Source organism: Eschrichtius robustus, chromosome 10 (assembly GCF_028021215.1).
Source record: "Eschrichtius robustus isolate mEscRob2 chromosome 10, mEscRob2.pri, whole genome shotgun sequence".
Lineage (NCBI taxonomy): Eukaryota > Metazoa > Chordata > Mammalia > Artiodactyla > Eschrichtiidae > Eschrichtius > Eschrichtius robustus.
The window spans coordinates 3,918,659-3,944,012 of record NC_090833.1 but is presented as its reverse complement, the minus strand read 5'-3'; the positions used below and the strand labels follow the sequence as shown (position 1 = coordinate 3,944,012).

The 25,354-nt window shown below is 50.6% G+C and overlaps 1 protein-coding gene across 2 annotated transcripts in view; it reads right to left on the bottom strand.

Annotated features, from left to right (window-relative positions):
- AK8 (adenylate kinase 8) overlaps positions 1-25,354 on the bottom strand; it is a 133,278-nt gene that overhangs the window by 83,740 nt on the left and 24,184 nt on the right. For both annotated transcript variants that reach the window (XM_068552578.1, XM_068552579.1), the window contains 3 exons: positions 1,490-1,571; positions 890-961; positions 195-395 (listed from right to left, as the gene is read on the bottom strand). In XM_068552578.1, coding sequence (XP_068408679.1) covers positions 195-395; positions 890-961; positions 1,490-1,571 — 355 coding nt within the window. The remainder of the gene's footprint in view (positions 1-194; positions 396-889; positions 962-1,489; positions 1,572-25,354) is intronic.

Here is a 25,354-nt window from a genome sequence, read left to right as displayed (position 1 = left end):
CACGCGGGGTGTAGGATATTAGCCCAGGGTCTCAGAGGACGACGTTCCCAGGGACCCCAGACTCGTTTCTGGGCAGGGACCTTGGGCCTTCCGTGACTTGACTCCCGGGCTCCCAGGCACACCCTGGACACTGGCATCACTGCCAGAAGAGGTGACACCAGGATGAGAAGGGTCGAGGGTCCACCCGGGTTTACCCTGGCAGAAGACGTCCACGCACGGCTGGTCGGCAGGGATGACTTTCAGGATTTTGGGGTACGAGGGGAGGATCCTGACGATGTCCCTGTGATACTCCAGCAGCCTCCGCGCCGTCTCCCCTTCCGAGACGCCCGCTGGCACTATCAGTCGGTTCTGGATTTCGGACTCGGGGGGCCAGTCGAAGGTGGTGTGATAGATCTCTGCAAGAGAGAGGGACACGTTTAGAGTTGCCCGCCCAAGCTGGGGGCGGAGCCTGCGGGTCCCAGGGGTGCTCGTCCGCCCACCCCAGCGGCCCCGCACTCGGCTTTGGCTCCGGGGCTGCTCCCCCGTTGCTACTGACAACCACAAAGCGGTGATGCCGCTCAGCACGAGGGGAAGGGTGGCCGTGACCTTCCGAGCGCGTGTTCTGGGCCAGGCTCCCACCCTCAGGCTCTCATTTCATCCTCACGGTGATCAGATCACAAGGCAGGGCTCGGCGTTTTCAGCCTCAAGTCCAGGTGCGAAAACCGAGTCTCAGAGACACCGGGCAACTTGTCCCATGTCACACAGCTAGAAAGGGGCAGGGGCCACAAACCCGGGTCTGTCTGCTGCCCGGGCCTGAGAGTAAGTGCTCAGTGAGGGGTGGGCGGGGTTGTTATTAGGATTCCCTGTGAGACCCCGCGGGGTGGTTGGGTGGAGGTGGAGACAGCCGTACCTCCTGTCTGAGGGTCGATTCTCTTCCCCAAATTTCTCTCAATCAGGACCGTGTCTGGAGCGCTCAGCACAACTGGGCAGAGAAGGAAAGAAGCAAAAGCAGGCACAGTGGGCAGCAGATCTGCCGCCGTGTGAAGACGTTAGAAGCACCGCCATCTCCCATCCCCAGCAAGGCCTTAAAAGAGAGGTCAGAACACAGACACGTAATCTCGGGACAGAGGGAGCCCACGCTTGAACGCTTCACCCGAGGACAGGCTTCAGTGTCCTCAATAACTCCGTGACATCTTTGTGCAGGACGCTTTTGCCACATCTGGGGATTATTTCCTAAAGAGAGTTTCTCAGATGTGAGATTCCTGAAACAAGGAATCACCAGGGTCAGAGCAAAACCCCACGTTTCTCGGAACAAGCCCCGAATGCATTTAGCTCCGGGGAAAATTCGACTGTGCTGTCCTCCTTTTTCCTGCTGGGTCACAGGCCCATCAAACCCCCTTCCTGGATGGTGCCTGGGCACCGGGGAGCCGTTAACACAGAGTGGAGCGCTCACTCGCGGGGGCTGCAGGTCTGGGGGGAGGGCTCTCCGGGCGCGGGTGGGGCTACTCACCGACATGTCTCGGGGAGACCCCAAGGGTCTGGATTATCAGGGCCTGCTCCCGAGTTTCAGGGATGCCATCCAGAATCCAGCCCTAGGCAGAGAATGTGGAAAGGTGCTCACCTACGTGTACTTTTTCAGATTTGTTTGGAATTACTATAACAGGAACATCACACCTTTATAGAAAGACTGGAACTTTTTTTTGCTTTAATTCAATTTGCTTTTATTAGAGAGTCACTTGTGTTTTGAACTATAGGAATTCTACAAAAATTATTGCATTTCTCTACTAAACAATAATTAGAACTAGATGTTTCATGATAACTTTTTGGAAAGGACGGCAAAGTGGAAAAAAAAGGAAGTTTTGCAGAGTTACAAGTTACAAGTAGTTGAATGTCCATAACTATGGTAGTTGAATGTCCATAACTATGGGGATCCGATTAAGGGATATTTTTTTTTAACATCTTTATTGGAGTATGATTGCTTTACAATGGTGTGTTAGTTTCTGCTTTATAACACAGTGAATCAGTTATACGTATACATATGTTCCCATATCTCTTCCCTCTTGCGTCTCCCTCCCTCCCACCCTCCCTGTCCTACCCCTCTAAGTGGTCACAAACCACCGAGCTGATCTCCCTGTGCTATGCGGCTGCTTCCCACTAGCTATCTGTTTTACATTTGGTAGTGTATATATGTCCATGCCACCCTCTCACTTTGTCACAGCTTACCCTTCCCCCTCCCCATATCCTCAAGTCCATTCTCTAGTAGGAAGACTGGAACTTTTAAGGTAAGACAAAATAAACGTTTCTGATAGCTGCCTCACCTCACTTAACAACTCCTCTCATAATATCACATCCCCTTCTGAATCTTACGTTTATAATGATAATCACACCATACGTATTTTCTGTCCCGACTTTTTCCATCCCGTTATAACCACCACCGTATTTTCCCTGTCGGCCCACCTCCTCACTGGCCATAAAACATCCCACCGAGTGAGCTGCCTCACGCGCTGAGCCGTGCCCCACGACCAAACGCTTCACCTGCTGAGCGCTCGCACCGTTACCAATAACGCCGTAAGAACATCTCTGTGCTACAGCTCTTTCCACATTTCGGATTATTTCCTAAAGGGAGTTTCTCAGATATGAGAGAAAAGGAACCACCAAGGGCAGAACAAAAGCCCACTTTTCTTAAGAACAAGTCCCGAACAGAGCATTAAGAGGCCTGAGTTCAAGTTTCTGTTCCTAAGTGAACTCGTTATAGGGCTGAAATCCCTCAGGCATCTTCTTGGATCAGCTGGGGAGCTGGTTTAGAAGATTTATTTTCATTAACCCTTTAAGTCCAATTGTGAGAGTCATATGATTGTTGTACACTCTGTGGGAACACTAAAGAGCTGAAACAATAATGCTAGTCACTGGGGACACCACCGACCCAAACTAGCCACTGTTAACACTTAGGTGTATCTCCTTCCAGGCTTCACACACAGATATCTTTTCTCCTGGCTGGCGGGGCGGGTGGAGAAAATCACACTGCACATACTATTTTGTAGTCTGTTCTTTTCATATAGTGAGAACATTTCATGCATATTTTCCCATGTCACGGAATGCTCCTCTCCTGGGAGTTTTTGTAGCTGCCAGGCATTGCACGAATTGACCTGCCAAATGCTAATGAATCACATACTGCTGCTCATTTAGTTTCATTCCATTATTTTAAAAAAACTACTATTTAGGGACTTCCCTGGTGGTCCAGGGGTTAAGACTCCGTGCTTCCACTGCAGGGGGCACGGGATCGATCCCTGGTGGGGGAACTAAGATTCTACATGCTGCGCAGCGTGCAGCCGAAAAACAAACAAACAAAAACTATCATTTAAATAGCGTTATATGTACATCTTGAGGTACACAGAATATCCTGATGATAAAGTTCTAAAAGTTGATACCTTCTTTTATAACTTTTGACACATTTTGCCACCTCATGCTACAAAATTGCCCACCAGTTTCTGAATCCAATGGCAGATCACCTGCTTCCCTGCATCTTTGTCAATGTCAGGCTTTATCCTGGTGGAAAATCTGTCCAGCAAAATAGAGTGCACCGTAGCTGCTTTAATTTACATCTCTTTGATCACTAATGAGGTTCAATATTTTTTCCATATGTGTATTGGCTATTTGAATTTTTTCTTTTCCAAAATGTCCATTCATGCTGTCTATTCACTCTGCCCTTGGGGTTTTGTCCTCTTATTTGTTTACAGGAGCTCTTTACATGTTAAGAATATTAATGCGTTTTGGCAACTGCTACCACAGACTCTGAGAAAAACAATGTTGCCAACATTTTCCACAGTTTGTCTTTTGTGTATGGTGTTGTTTCTGACACACAAGTTTTTGGCCAAATCAATCAGTGCTTTCCTCTTTGGATTCTGGTGTTGTATGGATGTATAAAAAGGCCCTTGCCACTGCAAAAGCTGGTAAGTGTTCGCTTGCATTTAAACTGAGTTCTCTTAACAGTTTACTCTTTACACTGAAATATTTAAAAGAGCCTCATTTTATTTTGAAAATGATGTGAGCCTTGATCTAATCTGTTTCTTTGTGGATCTCCAACTATCCCACGGTCATCTATGAAATAGCCTGTCCTCTCCCCTCTGAATGTCAACTTTTTTTGAGTCACAGCTACGTGCTGATATGATGTTGGCTCTGGCATCCTTCTGCCTGTAGACTCTTGTGCCATCCTCACACCATTTGAATTATCGCTGTTTTGTAATTTATTGTTCTATCTAATAGGAGATGCTCCGCCTTCTTTTTCTATTTTTCAAAAATTTGTTCCTCCAAGTAGGCAGAAGACTATTTTTGTCAAGTTCCAAAAATATAAATTCTACAAGGTTGGGAATGACATTAAATGTATAGAATAATTTATGGAGAATGGACATTTTTACAATATCAAGTCAAAACATTATCTTCCTGGGAACCTCCTGGCAGCCCAGTGGTTAGGACTTGGCCCTCTCCCTGCCGGGGCCCTGGGTTTGATCCCTGGTCTCGGAACTAAGATCCCACAAGCTGTGCGGCCAAAGAAAACCACAAAAAAGCAAAAACCACGATCTTCCCATTTGCTTACGCTGTTTTCTTTTTAATGTACCTCAGCAATATTCACATTCAACAATTTCTAAAGTCCTTTCAAATCCTATGAGCCTAGAGTTATACACATATACACTAATGCCTTCAACTTGATGGTCAGATAAAGTAGATAAAGTGAGCTTTGGAAGAGTGAAATAAAGACGCAGATTGTCTCAGCAGGTCTCCATTCTTTTTTTTTTTTTTTTTGGCTGCAGTAGAAAAGGATAGCTTTATTACTTTGCCAGGCAAAGGGGGACACAGCGGTCTCCTGCCTCGAAGAACTACGTGTCCCCTCAGGTCTCCATTCTGTGGTGAGGCGGGGTCAGACAGCCCCAAGTGGAAGCCCAGGTTTCTGATGCTGGCTCCCAGAAGGGACCCCCTCGCTCTCAGTCATTATAAGAACTTGCCTGCTGTAAGGTCAGAGGATGGACTGATAGGGTGAACTCAGACCCAAGGTCACCCATAACTCATAACACCTGATGTACAGAACACCGCGTGGTTGAGGGCAAGGAATGTCTTTCTTTTTAAAAAAAAAAGGGGGGAGCACATTTCTTCAATATTAAAATATTTAGGTTCCAACAGCCTCAACTGACAGTTAAAAAAAAAAGCTAAACAAATTTACAGAGTAAAGAGTATTGGAAAAATCAGGCATGCTTTCATTAATTTCTTAAATTATGCAGGAGAACGCGCAGCCACGGAGCCCCGGATTCTAGAACTAATGAAGCAAAAGTGCAAAAAAAAAAATTTTAACAGCCTTTTGCTCCCTCAAGTCCTTGTTATAGGCAGCCAAGCGCTGGCTGCAGCTCTTAAAAAGAGCAAACACCTACAGACGTGCGTACCCCTCCAGGAGCCAGGAAGCACAGGGTCTGAGAGCTCCCCCACTTACAGCTCTGGAAGCCGAACCCAAATGTTCTGAACTTTGGCTACATTCAGACCCCTTTATTTTTTCCTTATTTGGAGGGGAGGGAGTCGGAGCCCCCTGACTGCTTCTCCTAGGACGAGGGCTGGTAATTCTGTTTCGAATCCCTTTTTGAAGCTGAAAGAAGGTTGGAACCCCGCCTTTACTCAGCACTGAGAAAGACCTCCGCTTTTAATGTTGCATTACTGAGCAATCATTATAATCTTGCCCATAAATTTGCAGCTGATATCGGTATGTGGTCCAAAGCTTTTAGAACTATTCAGGGGAACAGCTCTCGCCGACTGGAGAAAGCGGGCCTTCCAATTACACAGGAAAAGTGCAGCAAAATGAGGAACATCTCCCTAATTAGCTGGCCTCACTGGTGCACCATTCTGGTTTGGATGTGAAATTTAAGGATAGAGAAGGTGGGTGGGGGGCGCTCGAAGCGAATCCCAGGCCCCCTGCCCTCCGGGTTACTCCTTCAGACTCAGGGAGACGGTGCCATCACCCAGGTGCAAAGAAACGAGGTCCCTGGAGGACCTCTGAGGGCAGCACCCACACCCCACTGGCGCAGCTGTGGAGACCCTGCATCCCCGCATCAGTCCGCTTGGGAAGGAAAGGCACAGTGACCACGGCCTCTGCGTCAGGGAGCGTGGGTCCTGGAGCACCCTCAAGATGGGAGCCCCAGGCTTAGCGCCTGCAAGAGATCTTCCTTCCCAGAGCTCTCGACTTTATAGAGGTTATACGCAACTGCCCAGTGGCAAAATGGACCACACTTCCAAGGGGAAACAGCACTTCTGGTCGAGAGCAAGCTAATGGCTGCAAATGCTGGCAAAGCAAGGAGTCACCCATCAGTCAGTAGCATCCGAGCACTGCCGGGATGGGACGCTGGTGAGGTGCATCGCGAGGGTCGTGGTTCTGACTTCCAGGAACGGCTGCATGCGGAGATAGCAGTCAGTCCCTAATTAGAATACATTATCCATCTTCCTGACACTTCAGTGAAATGTCGATTCCACTCTGGAGCTGCAGCTTTGTTCAGGGCAGGTTAATTGATATTCTGCTGCCTTCGCGCGCCGTACCCCTGTGGCTCGGCTCTGTTTTATCACACATCAAAAAGGCCGTATGCTCAGGGCACTCCCTGCACCGGCGCAGAGCTGGAGGTCTGCACAGCTGCGAGGGGTACGGTATCACAGGAGGGACAAGCACCGAGCAGATGTCACAGATGAAAAAAAGGGAAAGAAGAGCAGCCAGCCAGCCTAGGGAACGCGGCGAGGCCCAGCAGAGCGCTGCCGGAGGCCGAGTGGGCGGCCCGCTCTGTGTGACAACGGCCTCTTCTGCCCTCCTGACTGCTGTTAAAACGCGGTTAGCGACTTCGCACTGCAGGACCCTTGCCCTCCGGGCCCCCTGCCTGTTTGATGCGGTGCCCCTTGTCTCCTCCCCTCTCCTCCAAAGACCAGAGCGGGGTGCTCCCCTGGGCAGGTCTCCCTAGGACCCCCTGATCCAGCTCCCGGCTCCAACTGCAGCCTCTGGAGCCTCCATCCCAGGCGTTCCCCAGAGCCGAATGCTGATTCCTCACCGTCCCAAGGAGGCAGACTGAGGCTGAAGGTTTGGATTTGATCAGACTCACTCAGCTCAGAGTGTGAACCAGGAGACACATCACAAGATGCATCATGGGCCGCCACCTCCCTCGCTTTTTTCTGATGAAACGTTGTACGGTTTCCCAACATATAAAAGAGGAAAAAAACGGGAGATTTTTATCAGCCAGAAAAGAAATGCGTATTAAAAGATCAAGTTTGAGGCTTCCCTGGTGGCGCAGTGGTTGAGAATCTGCCTGCCAATGCAGGGGACACGGGTTCGAGCCCTGGTCTGGGAAGACCCCACATGCCGCGGAGCAACTGGGCCCGTGAGCCACAGCTACTGAGCCTGCGCGTCTGGAGCCTGTGCTCCGCAACAAGAGAGGCCGCGATAGTGAGAGGCCCGCACACCGCGACGAAGAGTGGCCCCCGCTCGCCACAACTAGAGAAAGCCCTCGCACAGAAACGAAGACCCAACACAGCCAAAAATGAACAAATAAAAAATAAATAAATTTATAAAAAAAAAAAAAGATCAAGTTTGGGAAATTGATGTGTTTCAAGACAATCGGTGAGAACAATTTGGATGAATACAAAGAAATGTTGACATCAAATTGCCCCAGTACTGGTTCCTTTGGTTCATACAGAAACAGTCTTAGCCTGCCGTGGCATCTTAGGACGCCTTCCACATGCAACTCATCTGAAAGGTGACTAGCGGGAAGTTTTACTTTGAACTTTCATCTCAAACAATAGGCAACACCTGCTGGCATTCCTGACCACGTTCAAGCACACGCTGCAGCAGGATGAGATACTCCGTAACTCGCCTGCACCCCGGCTCTGCCGCCCTGCCGAGGCTTTGCCTGGCCGTTTCCTGCGCACAGCCCAAAAACGCACGTGCCCAGACAGGCTGAGATGGGCAGGAGAGATGTTTCTAAACAACCGACAACCGACAGTGCCAAGTTTCACCCTTGCTAGCAAATCAGTGGACACAGGCCTGACGTTTTTCTATACAAAGGTGAATGTGGGAAAATCCGTACTCCTAGGTCGGCAGGTTAGAAGCCACTGATCTCCAGGGTGTTAAAATTTGGTAAAGCACGAACGTGAATGTTTAAGAGGCTTTTTATTCGTTCCCAAATAGCTAAAAAATGTTTTAAAGTCAAATTCATATAAAACGTCTGTGGGGCCGCTCTGCAGAGGAAGATACAGTCAGAAAAACACACTGTTCCGTCCCCAGCGGACCAGTCCCACCCCAGCTCCGAGGCTGGGCGATGCCGAGATGACCCACCGCAGAGATAACGTGCTTCACGGCATCACGTCTAGTTCCCAGGTTCAGACACAGTGGCCTCTGGTTGAAAGCACAAGAAATGGATAATCCAACAACGTCCAGTTAATGGGTCCCTTCCTTCCAAACACTTTAGAGCATGTCTGTGGTGTAGACCCATCTCTCCAGAAACAAGACTAGTCTGTTAGGGTGTCAGTTTATCACGCTGGTGAAGATCAGGGCCTTGGGAATCAGCCTGTGCCACTGCCAGCCGTGGGACTTTCAACCAGGGACTCAGCCCCTTGGGGCCTCGTTCTCCTTCTCTGCAAAACAGGGACACTGACAGCAATCTACCCTACAGCTGCTGGGACGATTAAATGAGGACCATAAACAAACAGACACATGAACGACAACAAAACGAGCACAGTGCCTGGCGATGGGGAAATGATGACCCAGTCCATGTTAACTGGTTTTATCATTATTATACTTTTGAGCAAGGCGAACTCTGTTCTTTTCCTCTACCTCCTGCCAGGAAGGAACCCCACTTAAGACTGTAGAACTTAAGGGACTTCCCTGGCGGTCCAGTGGTTAAGACTTCACCTTCCAGTGCAGGGGGTGCAGGTTCAATCCCTGGTCAGGGAGCTAAGATCCCACATGCCTCAGGGCCAAAAAACCAAAACGTAAAGCAGAAGCAATATTGCAACAAATTCAATAAAGACTTTAAAAATGGTCCACATCAAAAAAAAAAAAAAATCTTAAACACAAAAAAGACTGTAGAACTGAATATAAAGAATTCATTTCAAAAGGCAATCTCAGGACTTCCCTGGTGGTCCAGTGGTTAAGACCTCGCACTGCCGATGCAGGGGGCACGGGTTCGATCCCTGGACGGGGAACTAAGATCCCACATGCTGCGCGGTACGGCCAAAAGATTAAAAAAAAAAAGGGGCTTCCCTGGTGGCGCAGTGGTTGAGAATCTGCCTGCCAATGCAGGGGACACGGGTTCGAGCCCTGGTCTGGGAAGATCCCACATGCCGCGGAGCAACTAGACCCGTGAGCCACAGCTACTGAGCCTGCGCGTCTGGAGCCTGTGCTCCGCAACAAGAGAGGCCACGATGGTGAGAGGCCCACGCACCGCGATGAAGAGTGGCCCCCGCTTGCCGCAACTAGAGGAAGCCCTCGCACAGAAACGAAGACCCAACACAGCCATAAATAAATAAATAAATAAATAAATAAATAATTTTTAAAAAAGGCAATCTCTTGGAAAGAGCAGTAACTGGCATCCCAGATGTGAACTGAGGAAAGCTTTCTAATCAATGAGGACGTGGGAAAAACACATTTCGGTAAAAGTGAGGGAGCCTAGCGAGTCGTGGGCTGGCGCGCACCCGCTCCAGCGTGCTCATACGTTTTCCAGTGCCTGCCCAGGAGCCTGCCCAGGGAGTTTGCTCCTCTGAAACCATTGTCAGGAGCCACCCGGGCTGCCAGCCTGGGTCCAGCACATGGGAAACAACAATCACGCTTTTACAGTGGGGTGGGCATTTCCACAGGAAGACCTGGGGTGCATTCATTCATTCATTCACCCATCCATGCATCAATTCATTGGCGTATTTATCCACCACTGTGTGTGGTACACTGTTCTTTCATATTGAAAAGTTCAGAAGCCCTGGGTCTGGGGGCTTGTCCAATAGATAGCACCTGGGGGTGATCAGTCACTGGTTCATGTAACTAACTACACCCCCCCCCCCCAAGTCTGGCTGACCCAACTCTGTTACTTAGGACTCTTTCCCAATTGGCCATTTGACTTGTGCAAGGCACTGAACTTCATCTGTAAAACGAGAGGATTGGACCAGGCAACTTCTAGCAAAGACATTTATGGTCTAACAAAGACATTTTAAGAGTGAACAGCTATTCATAATTATGCAGGAAAAATAGGCATCAACCAGGACGAGGGACTGCCCTGCCTCTAAGGGTCTTTGCACATTAAAACATGATAATTTACTTGCAATCATGCAGCCTGATTCTCCTGTGAAATTCTGCCAGCTCCCGAAATCATGAAAAGAAGGGGGAAACCCCAGTAGGCAGTGGGGGCAGACCTTGGGGGCCGCTGACAAGCTACCCGGGTCTGATCAACACCTGTAATGACTCTTCTCCCAGGGAATTCCGAAGTACACACTGAAGGTCAAGTGCTGGGTCTGAGTTGGGTACACACGTCAGCCCAGAGCTCCTGGCCTCACTCTCAGAGGCTGCAGTGGCCCGAGTTCACTGACCCGATGGTTTCTCAGACCGCATTCCTCTCTCTCCATTCCAAATCCACTGAGCCTGGCACAGCTCAAAGCCAAACAGCCAGCCTGTTGATTCACGCCTCCTCCTCAAGCTGGTGCTCTCTCCCCCTTTATCCTGGGACCGCCACACCTGTCCATCCGGGCCCTGGTGCAGGGAAAGCACTGGCCATCGGCAGAGTTGTGGCTGGGTCACAACTCTGGAGTCTTGCGATCGTCAATCACCTAAGCCTTGAGTCTTAGTCTGTAAAATGGGGGCAGTCAGACCCACCTAAGAGAAAATCCCTGCAATGATTGCATAAGATTATTGATAACAAGTGTGATGACAAAGCTCCTGACCCAAAGCAGGCGCCTCACAGACGCCGGTGCCTTTCTCTCTCCTAAGAACCGTCTGCGGTGCAAGGGCATTTGCATTTCCGCAGGACCGAAAGAGGCTGAATCTCCAAGTGGCTGACTTTACAAGGCTGCCGTTTCAGGCCCCAAAAGGTGGGCAGTAGTCTGGGGGACGCTCTGGGCCTCACCTTCCCCAGGAACAGCTGTCCCTCCATCCCCTCCCTCGGTGGGTGCTGGCCACCACTGGTCACTTTCCCTCTCTCCGGCTGTCCCTGGCGTGTCTGGGTCATTTCTTTCAGAAACACATCCCATTTTCATTCCCTCTCTCCCAGTCAAAACAGCCTTCTCCTGCGGGCTCAGTTCCCTGGGGACATTCACTCTCAGCCCACCCGGAGGCCTGGACCGCTTTCCACATCTTCCTAAGCTCATCGCAACTCGGGCCTGTGGTCTCCTGCTGCCAGAGGCTAGACACCACAGCGCTGCTCCAGGAAAAACCCAACCTGACCAGCCGTGGAAAGCGTAACGTGAGAGGATCGATTACGTGTTCAGAGAATGAGAACACATCAGTCTAAAGACTAGTGAATTCCACGCAGTCTCAACAAATAAAAGGCACGCCAAAATATATATATACGCTTGCTCTGGTATTCTAACCAATACTCTCATTTATAATTAATATTATAGGTAGTAGGTTTATAATTAAAATTGGGGGTAGTTAATATGTTACAGATTATAGCTAACAATCATCCACTTTAGTTTCCACAGTTCTTTCAAATCCCACTGACTGACGGTATTAAGCTACAAGGGGACCCCCAGGCCCCCACATACCAACTGTTTAACAATCTCCTTATCTGCAAAGTAGGGCTAATGCTGACGGGCCCACACTTCCCGGTGTTCAAGGTTAGGTGCAGTGGTGAGCATGCAGCTCGAGGTCTGGCCAATTGCAGGTGCTGGAGAACGGCAGCTGCGACCGTCTCCGGTCTCTGGCACACGCCATGTTTTCACGGTTGACAGCTAGCTGCAAAACTAAGCCACGCCAAGAGCCTGGGAATGGGGGATTGAGGATGCCCCTCTGTTCCGTCCTCCTGGTGGGCGTTTCCAGCTCTCGGGAGGCAGGTCTCTGATCCGGCCCCTGGATCCAACCTCAACCGGCCAAGGGTGACGTGGTTGGTGGTTCTGAGTCCAATGCGGTCTCCAATATCACTGGGCCTCTCCAGCGCTCTCTGCTGCTCCGAAGCCCATTTACAGTGGCTCGAACATCGGGCTCTGTCCTGCATTCCAGCCATCTCTTTTCCCTCCCCGACGGCAGTGAGAAGGATCCTAAGGGCATCCCAGGCATCTGCTGCCCACAGAGCACCCGGGGTGCCTGCTGCTTAGCCAGCAGATAAGTGGGCCACACATGCCATGAACAAGCCCGAGACCACACCGCAGGGTCCAGAAACACCCACAAACGAGGGACCCACAAGGGGGTACTCACGGCCTCCGGCCCGGCCCGCAGAGCCCTGCCTCGCCGTGACGCATGCCGTTCAGTTCTCCGAGTGGAGTTCAGACCTCCCCTCCAGATGCCCAGCCATCCTGACTGCATTTGTGTTAGAGGAACACACAGCCCCGGGCCTCAGCAGAGCTGTTGATCAATAAACCCGCACTCCTCAGAGGATGCGATTGACATCTACAAACCCGCGAGTGTCAGAACGACGGCAAGAAAATCCCGTGTTCCCACCATCAGAGGATGAGAGCTGCGTAATTCATGCCAGCCCAGTGACGCCGCCAGGAGAAGTAAAACAAACAGCGGGGGGTTCTGTAGACCAGAATCGGGCTCCTGCGTTCCGTTAGCGTTTCCACTATAAAATACTCACTCCCGTTATGGGCGGGGACGCGTCAATCTGTGACCAGACAGGAAAAAGTAAACAAGAGTCTAGAAACCTGCCAAGTAAATGTTAGACTTTCGGTTCCACAGTCAGAAGTGTGCTCCAGCGACACCTCCTTTATCATGAAGTAATGCAGCATCTCCACGATATGAAATGAGATAAAAAAGAAGTTAACCTGTGAACGCAAAGTCTCACTTTGCATCTTCTGTAAAGGAAACACCTCCAACCTGCACTGATCACGGGAGGTGGTGGGGGAACGACCCCCTTCCAGGGTGCCTCGGAGACCTTCTCCCTGACTTAGCAAGCTGGGGACGTGGTCAAAGTTTTGCCTTTGGTGATGTCGTTCTGCAGCTCAAGGAGGGAGATGACGTGGTGCCAGACACTGGAACTTGCTGGATTTCTGGAAGAGCAGTTCTTTTTTCAGGCAACACACGTATCCTTCCTTTGGGTCAGCAGCGGGGCTCTGGCACTGCAGCCTCCTTTTCTGTAAAGTGGGAGAATCACAGGGCTAAACGCCTACCTGCACCACTAGCCACGGGCCCGTGGAAGCGGGCACTCTGTTTCCTTCGTTCTGTTTTGTCCCTCACACAACCTAGAATGGTCCCTGTCACACAGCAGGTGCCTGTTAAGTCTTGATCGTTGAAAACCTCGCAGGACAGCTGTGCGGATCTCGCCAGAAAGTGCCTCCGAGCGTGGCAGTGACTTGCACCATGTGCTAGTCAAGGCTGGTTCACAACTATTGGTACCTTTACCTCAATGGACCCGTAATGCTCCCCAGCACCTGTGCTGGGCTTAGTGCTGGCCTTCGGTGTTTTGTTTTTTAAATTTTTATTGGAGTGTAGTTGACTTACAATGTTGTGTTAGTTTCAGGTGTAAGCAAGGGGAATCAGTTACACATATACATATATCCATTCTTTTTCAGATTCTTTTCCCATATAGGTTATTACAGAACACTGAGTGGAGTTCCCTGTCCTGTACACTAGATCCTTATGAGTTATGTATTTTATATACAGTAGTGTGTATATGTTAATCCCAATCTCCTAATTTATCCCTCCCTCACCCCACGTTTCCCCTTCGGTAACCATAAGTTTGATTTCGAAGTCTGTGAGTCGGTTTCTGCTTTGTAAATAAGTTCCTCTGTATCACTTTTTATTAGATTCCACATGTAAATGATATCACACGGTTTTTATTCTTCTGATCTTCACCACAGTCTCAGGCCTGACGAGTCATGGGGTGGGTTGATATTTTCTGAACTCGCTGAAGGAGCGGCCTGCTTGCATCCCATTTAAGTAACCACAGGTCTCCGGGGAAATGTTCCATTTTTCACGCCTTTGCTTTTTGTGGAGGCGTTGGGAAGACTTCCTGACCAGCGGCTGGGGATGAGGAGACGGTTAGAACTCAGCACCCTGAGTGCAGGCTGGGGTGGCATCCCTCCGCAGGCCTCTGCCGGGCCACCCCGGGGGACATGGGCGCAGCAGGTGAATCTGTGTTATCAGGCTGTGTTATCTGCTCGGGTGGGTGGCACTCCGAGCACCCTGGTTTGGGAAACAGAAAGGAGAGGTGCTGCAACACAGAGCACGACCGAGGAGGGCGCCGACTCCCACGTGAGCACCGAGCGTGCCCATCCCTGCCTAGGTCACACTAAAGGTCGCTGTCGACGGCCCGGCTCAGCCTGCAGGGGCTTCTTGCCTTACACCTGGCAAGAACCAGCACTAACCTCAGGGGCAGTGAACTCCAGCCCAAGGGGACGCTCACAGAAGGGAAGAAAAGCCAAGGCCAATGGACAGAAGCCAGGGCCGGGGAGGCTCCAGGTAGTTTTGAAATTTCCTTGTTTTTCCCTCCAGGCACTACAATTAAAAGACTGCTGGGACTTCCCCGGTGGCGCAGTGGTTAAGACTCCGCGCTCCCAATGCAGGGGGCCTGGGTTCGATCCCTGATGAGGGAACTAAGATCCCACATGCCGCAACTAAGAGCTCGCATGCTGCAACTAAAGATCCCACACGCTGCAACTAAGACCGGCACAGCCAAATAGATAAATAAAATAAACGTTAAAAAAAAAAAAGACCGCTAACTCTCATCCATGCAGGTACGGGATGTTCCAGAACGCACAGGAGCAATGATTCCAAAAGCATGCTGTGGGCTCGCCGGCGGGTCAGGAGCCAACCCCGGAGGGTACAGGACCCCTGCCTAACACACAGGGAGGCCCATGGGGACAGCAGGCTTCCCCCACCCATTAGTGATCCTGGTTTGCTCTCACTTGGCTCAGTTTGCATGGGAAAGCGGGGTAACCCTGTCTAGTGGGCCTCAGGGCCAGGCACGGTGCTTGTACGACGCGCTGCGCACCCCAGAGCCCCCGAGGCCTGCCTGCAATCCCCGGGCGCCCACACCGAGCCGCACCGAGGCCCGCCCAGCTCTCCCACCAGGTCCTGCTGCCGCCCACCAGCCCAGATGTGTGAGGGATGGCACAGGCCAGCAGGGGCAGACACGAGCCGTCTGTGGAGGCCTCTGACTTTTCACGGGGGGTGAAACTCCCAGCGCCTGACAAGCCATCGTAATTGGGCACAGCTGCTTCCTCCCCACAGCTGGGCAAGGTGGCCGACCATACACGGAAACATTTCTTCTGTCTCTCTTAGCCTGACAGTCCCTGCCTGTGACATTCCAATCGGCCTGGTCCTGGTGATGCAGAGATACCTTTGTCAAAGGGATGGCACAGGATCACGGGGTCCCGGGCTGAAGCCGGGGCCTGGCAGCCAGGGGTGGTGGCAGTTCACACCTGTCCTGGCCCGCTGGTCCCCTGACCTAGGCTAAGTTCCTTCCTCCATTTGGACCTCAGTTTCCCCTTTCATAAAAGGTTTCAGGTAGGAATAGTTCTCAAGACAATGTTTAAAAAAAAGTTGACGAGACAAATTGGAATTCATCGACAAGGCACAGTGACTTCTATGAAATGCTGTTATTTAATATTTTAAAATCAACTGTCCTGGTGGTTGATTCTTGTTACAGTCAGTTAAAGGAATGAAGGAGAAGGGCACAGGTAGTCTTGACATAGGGCAACAAGATCCAGTTGGAAGACAGCTTCCCAAACACTGGAACCCCACGTCTGGTGTGCATGGCCACCCCGAGGTGCAGTGGTTGAACTTGATCAAGCTATAGGAGACCAAGGCCAAATGAGAACATTGAAAACACTGATAATGGAAAATAATCTTCAGATGTGATGGGGAAAGTCACTAAGTGGATCTCCACAATTCAGAAAAAGCCAGGGCAACGCCCCCAAAAATTCTCCCCAGAGAAGCCTCAGGACAAATCTGTTCCTATGGTCGAAACCGTCATTAGGATGTTCAGCTTCCATAGAGCAGTCGTGATGGATTTTAAACACCTACCCCTCCTTGGGCCAAGAGCAAGTTGGGAAAGGATTTCATGGCCATGGTGGTGCAGACTGGGGAATTATCTGAACGGCATTCATTCATTCATTCATTCACTTCATAAATATTTCCTGAGCTTGGAGTCCGTGCCAGGTACCATGTGAGATGCTGGGGGATTCTGCAGTGAATGGGACAGACGGGGCCCCTGCCCTCCCAGAACTCACAGAGGACAGCAGGATGCTACGAACTCGTGTAACAGGAAACCCATCCTCCCTGGGGCTGGGCGAGGTCAGGGGGCCTCCCTGAAGAAGTGACTTAAACCTGAGACTAAGGGCTATGGGACAGGAGGGGTGGGGTATCTCAGTGAAAAGAGCATGTGTGTATTAGTTTTCTATTGCTTCACAACAAATGATCCCAACCTTAGTGGCTTTAAAGCCACACACTGATCTCATGGTTTCCATGGGTCGGGAGTCCGAGCACTGCTGAGCTGGGTTCTCTGCTGGGGGATGTCTCACAGGGCAGCAATCAAGGTGTCAGCTGGGCTGCACTCTCATCTGGAGGCTCAACTGAGGAAGAATTGCTTTCACGCTCACTCAGGTTGTTGAAGGATTTCCTGCCACGTGCTCTATGACCGCGGGCTCTCGTTCCTTGCTGGCTGGAGGCTGGAGGCTGTGGGGTCCTCCAGGCAGCCCACACAGGCTTCTCCAACACGGCAGCCGGCAAGGAGCATCTCTCTGGTCTGCTAAGATGAAGTCCTAGATGACGCAGCGTAATCACGAGAGCGGATCCTCATCACCTTTGCCCCATTCTGTTGGTCCTGCCCCCATGCAAGGGGAGAGGATTTTCCAAGGTGTGGACACCAGGAGGAGGGACACCATTGGGAGTCCCCTCAGGCTCTGTCCTCCAGGGCCTGCACAGGCCCTGCACGGGGCAAGTGCAGCTGAAGCTGGAGGAGGTCTGAGAGGCAGAGGGCACGGATGAGAGAGGCAGAGGGAGGAAGCTGGGCTGCGCCCAGGCCCAGGCCCCTCACTCAGGGCTTCGAGTATGCACCCCAAGAGGGATGGGAAGCAGGGAAGGTGCTCAGCGGTGGAGGGACACACGACATTTGTTTTCAAAAGACAGATGCTCCTCTGTGTAACAAATACTCTTCAGAAGGATGTCCTTTCAAGGGAGTGTTAACAGCAGCTGACTCCAGGTCAGCTTGGTTCCAGGGAAGGGAACCGAGTGGCTGGGGGACAAGAGTTTGAGGGGCACCTGGGGACCTTTTGAATCTTGAACCATATGAATGTTCTGCGGTCAAGAAATAAATTTGTTCATTGTTTTAAAGCAATCTCTCTGGCAGCGATATGAAGACAGGATTAGGAAGAAAGAGACCACGGTAGCTGCAGGGAGATGGATTAGGTGTCAAAGAAGGGAAAGGGATTCTTGGTAATCCAAAAAAAATGGAGAGCAAACGGTGACTATGGTGAAGGTGAGATTTAGATTCTCTTTGGTACTGAGCCTTTCCCCTCACATTTCCTGGACTCCCTGCCTTACTTCTTAGCTTCCCTTTGCCCTACAGATGTAGTCTCAAGAACTGGGCACTCCCGGACTCCAAGAACTCGGCTGCCCCTAGAGAAAAGCCAATTGGTCCCTGAACGTAGCGCCCACCTGCTTTCGATAATTCCAATACAAAGTGCTCATTTCTCTTTCTCTGATGTATTTGATGGTCACTTCAAAGACGTTCTTCAAAGAGATTGCGTTAGACCAAAAAAAAAAAAAAAAAAAGAAAGAAAAGGAAAAAAGGCAACATTAACTACAGAATCCTGATGGGTTATGATTGCAATCTTTTTCCCTGAACACTGTTCCCTGCCTCCTTTTTGTGCTCTAAATTACCAATTCTAGTCCCTGCGAAGCTAAATAATAATAATTACCATATAAATGAATATGCATATGTGTCATTTTTCTCCCTAAAAGCAAGAAAGCCTGTTTATTTTGGATGAGGGTTTGTTTTGTTTCTGAACAACCAGAGCACATAATTAGGAGCCTCATCTCGTACTCTTGAAATCCTGTCTCCACCGGGAAGAGATGAAAAAGGTACTGGATGTCCCTGGAAGCTCAGAGAAATTTTAAAACAAATTAAAGAAGATATTTCTTTACCCTGCAGGCAACAATGGCTCGGACACGATCAGAGTCAGAATGTCAGGCCAGAAGGAGCTCCAGTGCTCAAGCCCGAGTCCAGTGTTTTACAGATAGAGAAACAGAGACCCCGGGAAGTGAAGTACTCGCTGGAGACACACAGCGTGTGATGGTTAGGCAAGAACAGAGTGGCCAAAAGCATGACTCCATGTTTGTATTTTGGTTCTGGGACTGACTGTGGGGCTTTGTGCAAGACCCTGCGAGTCTTAAGATGCTACATCCCTAAATCAGGGGTGATGACAGCCGCGAGGCTCTATTGCGTTGTTGTACAAATTAAATGAGATCGCTGACGTGGCACTCAGCCCTAAACCCCCAATCAGTGGTCACCATCAACAGTATAGTAATTACAGCCTCTCTGCATGGTGTACTCTCGATGAGGTGCAGGGGACGAACTGCCAGACCGGGGCTCCCAAGCCTTTGTTTGGAGTCCAGACAACATCTGCCACCATCATCAAAATAGGAATGATAATGATAACTAATATGATAAATATTAATACAAATAGTATTAATTCAACCAACAGTGTTAAGTATGATGCACAATACAGTCATATAGTACAATACGACTAATAGTAATATCCCTTATGATATAATTAATTAATAATGCTCGTAAATGTTATGACCATCTTGAGGATGGTGGTAGCTGTCGGCAAGGACCTGGGATGCCTGGGCTCACGCTTTGTCCGTGCTGCAGGTGAGCTGCGCAGCCTGGGCTTTCAGATAAGCTCAAGAAAGGCTTATGGAAGTTAAATGTGTGTTTGAGAGACTATTCTAGATTACTGAGGGCAAATCTGGGATGTCCAGTTGAAATCACAGAGAAAGTCATCATATTTTCCCCAAAAACCATGACTCAGTGACTTACAGAGATTAAAAATTTAAAAACATAGACAATCATATGAACAAATCAGCCCAGGCCAGCTGGCTCCTGTGTCTGGATCCAGTGGTTGGATCTTCGCAGCATGAGTCCCAGGGGGTTTCTCTCACCGGTGGGATGCACCCAACCTCACGATTCCACACCTCTGAACTCTAGGCTGAATGCTTACACTCCGGAAACATTTGACTTGGGATGCAAGTCGATTATAAAAATAACTTTCACAAAACGAGATTGTTCCAAATATTTCAAGATTGGGAAGGACGGCGTCTCTAGGGTCACTCAGGGGTCCAGACGCCCAGCTTCCATGCCAGTCGGTTCAGGGTCACCAATAAATAATACAACAGTGGTTCCTCCCTTCCTTTCTTTCCTCCCTGCCCGCCTCCAACAGGCCCTTGGCCCTCCACACAGCTCACAGGTGTGGGTTGGGGAGGGTCCCACAGAGGCATCCCTCCCTCCTCCTACATACACCTCTCCGCTGGGAGTATCTGCCAGGCCCACTTTTTTTTTTTTTTTTTTTAAGTATTTATTTATTTATTTATTTAGGTTGTGCCAGGTCTTAGTTGCGGCAGGCGGGCTCCTTAGTTGCGGCTCGCCGGCTCCTCAGCTGCGGCACGTGGGCTCCTTAGTTGCAGGCAGGTGGGCTCCTTAGTTGCGGCTCGCCAGCTCCTTAGTTGTGGCAGGCAGGCTCCTTAGTTGTGGCTCGCCAGCTTCTTAGCTGTGGCACGCAGGCTCCTTAGTGGCAGCATGCAAACCCTCAGTTTTGTCATGCATGTGGGATCTAGTTCCCTGACCAGGGATCGAACCCGGGCCCCCTGCACTGGGAGTGCGGAGTCCTATCCACTGTGCCACCAGGGAAGTCCCCTGCCAGGCCCTCTTTCTGGAAGCATATCCTCCCAGGCGCCCATCTCTAGCTAACATCCTGACTGCACACCCCACTTGTTCCTTTGGTTTATCGTCTGTCTCCCTACAGCTAGAATCTGTGCTCCTTGAGAGCAGGCGTTTAACTCTTTTGCTCACCGCCTCGGCATTTGTTGCACAAGAGAATAAACAGATGAACAGACGGAAACTCCGGCAGGTGGGTCGGCAAAGCCTGGCGATGCCTTTGGATTTGACGGTGAAGGAGGCGCCGTCAAACCTGGGCCGGGCACGGCACACTTGGCCTGTGCTCGGCCTCGGAGCCCTTTGGCCCACAGCCTGGGGCCAGCAGTCAGAGCGCCTACCCTGTGCTCCACAGGCCCGGGTCCACGCTGGCCAGCACTGCCACTCCGCGCTGTGGCTTTGGGCGCTCTCAGGCCCTGCATCTACAAAATGGGGTCGATAATAATAATAATAATAACAGGGACCTCACAGGGTTGTGTGAGGATGGGTGAAGCACTGAGCGTGGTGCCTGGTCCAGGGCCCCCAGCTTTTCTCAGGGCCTGGTGGGAGGTCTGAGCAGAGAAGCTGGGTCTGTCCTCCCGCCTGCCCGAACCACAGGGCCTCTTGCATCACCACCGTGGGGCTTGGGCCCCGGGCCGCTGCTGCACCAAGGCAGTCAGTGAAAGTGAACACTCTTGAGGGTGAGGGAGGGCCTGCGAGCAGAACAGCTGGGACCCGGCAGTTCCCGCTCAAGCTCCTGGATCACAGGGTGGTTGGAGGTTTAAGCGTCTTGAAAGGAAATCTGGACTAGGCGTGGGAGGCCCTGCTGCCTTTGCTGAGCCTGAGCCAGATCCTGGAGCCGTCTCCACCGGGACTTCTGTTTGGTGGGGGTGTGACCATGGCTCCCGAGCAGCCCGTGTTCCTCAGGGCAAGTGCAATCCCTGGGACAGGAACTGAAGACAGACGTGCACCCCACCCACTGTTCACGGCCACAGCCAGTCACGTGATATCCTGCTACCAGGAGCTCTTGGCACACTGAATTTGCTGATGGGCAAGGCTGTGTCCAGCTGTGCTTTTATTTATTTATTTCTTTTAGTTGGGGCTCGCGGGCTCTAGAGCGCAGGCTCAGTAGTTGTGGCGCACGGGCTTCGCTGCTCCGCGGCATGTGGGATCTTCCATGACCAGGGATCGAACCCGTGTCCCCTGCATTGGCAGACGGATTCTTACCCACTGCGCCACCAGGGAAGCCCCCAGCTGTGCTTTTAAATACAGCCCCCATGAATGTAAATTGGTGCCGCCACTGTGGAAAACAGTATGGAGGCGTCTCAGAAAACTAAAAATAGAAGTACCATGTAACCCAGCAATTCCACTCCTGGGTATACCTGAAAAAACAAAAACACTAATTCAAAAAGATGCATGCACCCTAATGTTCATAGCAGCGTTATTTACAGTTGCCAAGACAGGGAAACAACCTGAGTGCCCATCAACAGACGAATGGATAAAGATGTGGTGTATATACAATGGAATACTACTCAGCCATAGAAAAGAATGAAATTTTGCCATTTGCAATGACATGGATGGACTTGGAGGTCATTATGCTAAGTGAAATAAGTCAGACAGAGACAGACAAATACTGTATGATATCGCTTATATGTGGAATCTAAAAAATACAACAAACTAGTGAATATAACAAAGAAGAAACAGATCCATAGATTTAGAGAACAAACTAGTGGTAACCAGTGGGGACAGGGAAGCGGGGAGGGGCAAGATAGGGGTAGGAGATTAAGAGGTACAAACAGTTATGTATAAAATAAGCTACAAGGATATACTGTACAACATGGGGAATATCACAAATATTTTATAATAACTATACATGGAGTATAACTTTAAAAAATTGTGAATCACTATACTGTACACCTGTAACACATAATATTGTACATCTACTATACTTGAATTTAAAAAAATACAGGGCTTCCCTGGTGGCGCAGTGGTTAAGAATCTGCCAATGCAGGGGACGTGGGTTCGAGCCCTGGTCCGGGAAGATCCCACATGCCGCGGAGCAACTAAGCCCGTGCGTCACAACTATTGAGCCTGCGCTCAAGAGCCTGCGAGCCACAACTACTGAGCCCGCGTGCCACAACTACTGAAACCCACGCGCCTAGAGCCCGTGCTCTGCAGCAAGAGAAGCCACCGCAGTGAGAAGCCTGCGCCCCGCAACGAAGAGTAGCCCCCGCTCAGCCCAACTAAAGAAAGCCCGCGGGCAACAACAAAGACCCAGTGCAGCCAAAAATAAATTAATTAATTAATTAAAAAAAAAAAATACAGCCCCCATCCCACTGAGGGGTTCCGGTCTGGGTGACTTGGGCGCACTCATACCAAAGGAGTGACGCCCGCCATGTGACAAGCAGTGCTGGTGAAGAGGAGAGACGGCTCAGCTCTGAAGGGCAAGGAGACGAAAGGCAGGCCCAAACGCTTCCTGCCTGGGGGCCCGCAAGGCCAGAGTTGAATTAGACTCAGCAACTCATAACCAATTATGGATTAAGGCATAGGGCGTTTTGTACGAGAAAGTCCCGCCCCGTTTCCAGTCACTTAGGGTGCTCTGCCCTCCCCTCCACTCCTGACAAACGATTCTCTCACCATTTCCCAGATAAGAGGGTGACCGATGGGTGGGTCAGTTTTAGGAAGAGTTGGTCTGAGGCTGGTTGAACTAAGGCGGCGGTAGGGGTAGGGGGAGCTATATTCCCAGCCCTGCCTTGTCTGCCTGCCGTCCCCTCTGCCCAAGACGGCCCCTCCGCCGACTGCCCCGCCCCCACCTCGAGAGGCTTCGGGGACAACTCGACTCCCCTGGGCCTGGTTTCCCTTCACACTGTGTTTGTGGCGCCATCACAAGCCTTCCCAGTCGGCTTTGCTCTGGGCACATGAGGCTCTGTCTCCAACTGCAGGTGGTGAGCCTGGGGCCCAGGGTACCACCCTGCCCATGGGGGATTGAGGAGGATGAGCGGGGGCAGGGGGCAGCGTCCCAGCAGGATGGACAATGCAGTGCCTACAGTGGGCACTTGATTGGAGTGGGTGGAATCGAGCCGGGGGGCTTGGGAGCCGGGTCACAAGGAGGGAACTTGGTTACAACAGAAGTCTGTGGTTAAGTGGCCTTTCTCCTAACATTGCTGGAAGGTGGAAGTCTGTTTTTTATTTAGAACTGGAGAGAAAGGGTAGAAGTGTTTTTATCATCATGTGAAAGTATCATTTAGGGCAAGGGTTAGCAAACTACAGCCTGCTGCCAGTTTTTATAAATTAAGTTTTACTGGAACAAGCCATGCCTTTTCATTTATATATCACGTATGGCTGCTTTCACATTACACCAGAATTGAGAAATTACAGCAGAGACCGTAGGGTCTGCAAAGCCTAAAATATTTACTATCTAGCCTGGACAGAAAAAAATGTGTCTACCCCCCGATGTAGCCTGGCCTCTGAGCTCTGGGCGCTTGCCTAGGCCTGGGCAGTAGGAGACAATCAGCTCGCTGGGAACAATTTGAAGTCAGAGGAAAACAGGCTGTTCAGACCAGACTTTGAAACTCAGACTGCAGCTTACTTGAGGCTCTCTCGCGATTTAGACCCACATGGCTGAGGACCACGCAGAGCAAGCCTGTGAGAACTGCCCCTCCTTCACCAGTGCCCTGGGAAGGTGCCCAGGCATCTTTCCAGATGTGGGCCTCCCAATCAATTTCTAAGCAAGAGAGTGTGTGTACGTGTCTGTGTGTGTGCGCACACGAGTTCTGGTTCTGGGCAGGACAGAGTAAGCCCACTGTAACCTGTCACCCCCACTGAAAGCAGCTGCAATGCACGGACAGAATGCAAAGGGCGGCTATTAGAGGACTCAGAAAGTATACAGTAGTAGGTGAATTGGGGAAGAAGATCAAAATTCAAGATCCCACCAAACCAGTATCCCTGAGCTGGTCTCTCCAGGCAGCCTGAAACCTGAGATGGGCAATAGGGAGGGACAGAGACAGGGCCAGGAGCCCCTATTTCTGGCTTGAGCAGTAAGAAGGGGGACTCCCAACACGCAGAGAGAGCAGGGGAAATCTCCCTGTGTTTTTTTTTTTCTTTTCTGTTTTTCTGCACCCCTGCCTTGAGGTCATCCTGCGTGACAAAGGGGGCCTGCGGGGGCCTGAAACTCTTACAGCGCAGGGGACCCTTCCTCTCCAGTCCCTAGAAAATGCAGCAAAACCCCATGAATTTTTCCTCTCACTGTCCTCCCGCCACTTGGCCCTGGTCACAAGCATTGTCACAGGCAGCCTGTGAGAGAGCCAGGTAGATAAAGGCCCAGCTTTCTGGCCAAAAGACCAAATAGAGGGACACCAGGGAACTGGAGGTCACCAAGAAGACGGCAAGGAGGGGAGCGCAGGAAAGCAACCAAATGAAGTCGTTTATGGACTCCCGGCTCCCCCCCGAGCTGTGCACGCGTGGGGCTGACCCCGAACAGCCGTCCAGCCTTCCTGAGAAATGACCTACAGCACAGCCGCTGCCCAGGCCCCCCTGAGTGGCACCCACACAGCACAGAGCTGTAGAGAACCACACAGCACTGCAAAGGCCTGCGAACAGAACTGAGGTGGAAACCACAGCCCAGAGAAGGTGGTTAGAACTTGCGACCCGAGCCCAACTGAATCAATTGTCTGCTAAGACGAAAATATCAACATTCGCCACAGGATTCAAACAAGACCCAGAGTCTCAGGGCAATATTTTGAATGTTCAGGGTACAAAATTACTTAGCGCAGGGAGAACCAGGAAAATTCAGCTCACATGGGATGGGACGTTAGACACCACTACCAACGTGACTCAAGGGTTGGAATTGTCAGACAAGACAGTGAAGCAGCTAGTACTAAAACAACGACAATGACAAAGCTCCCAGTAAACGAATGCACACATAGAAATCCTCGGCAAAGAAACAGAAGACAGAAAGAAGAACCAAATGGAATTTTTAGAACTGAAAAATACAATAATCAAAACTAAAAACTCACTGGACGGGCTCAAGAGTAGCCTGGAGATGAGAGAGAAAAGATTTAATGAGCCGGAAGCTAGTTCAATACAAATTATCAATCTTATCAACAGAGAGAAAAAAAGATAGAAAAAAAAACCCCAAACCAAAACAGTAGAGCTTCAGCAACCCATGAGAGAACACCAAAAGGTCTGACCTTCATGCCAGTGGAGTCTCGGAGGGGAGAAGAAAGAGAATGGTGTGGGAATTTATTTGGAGAAACAATGGCTGAAAACTTCCCAAGTTTGGAGAAAAACATAAACGTATAAATTCAAGGAAC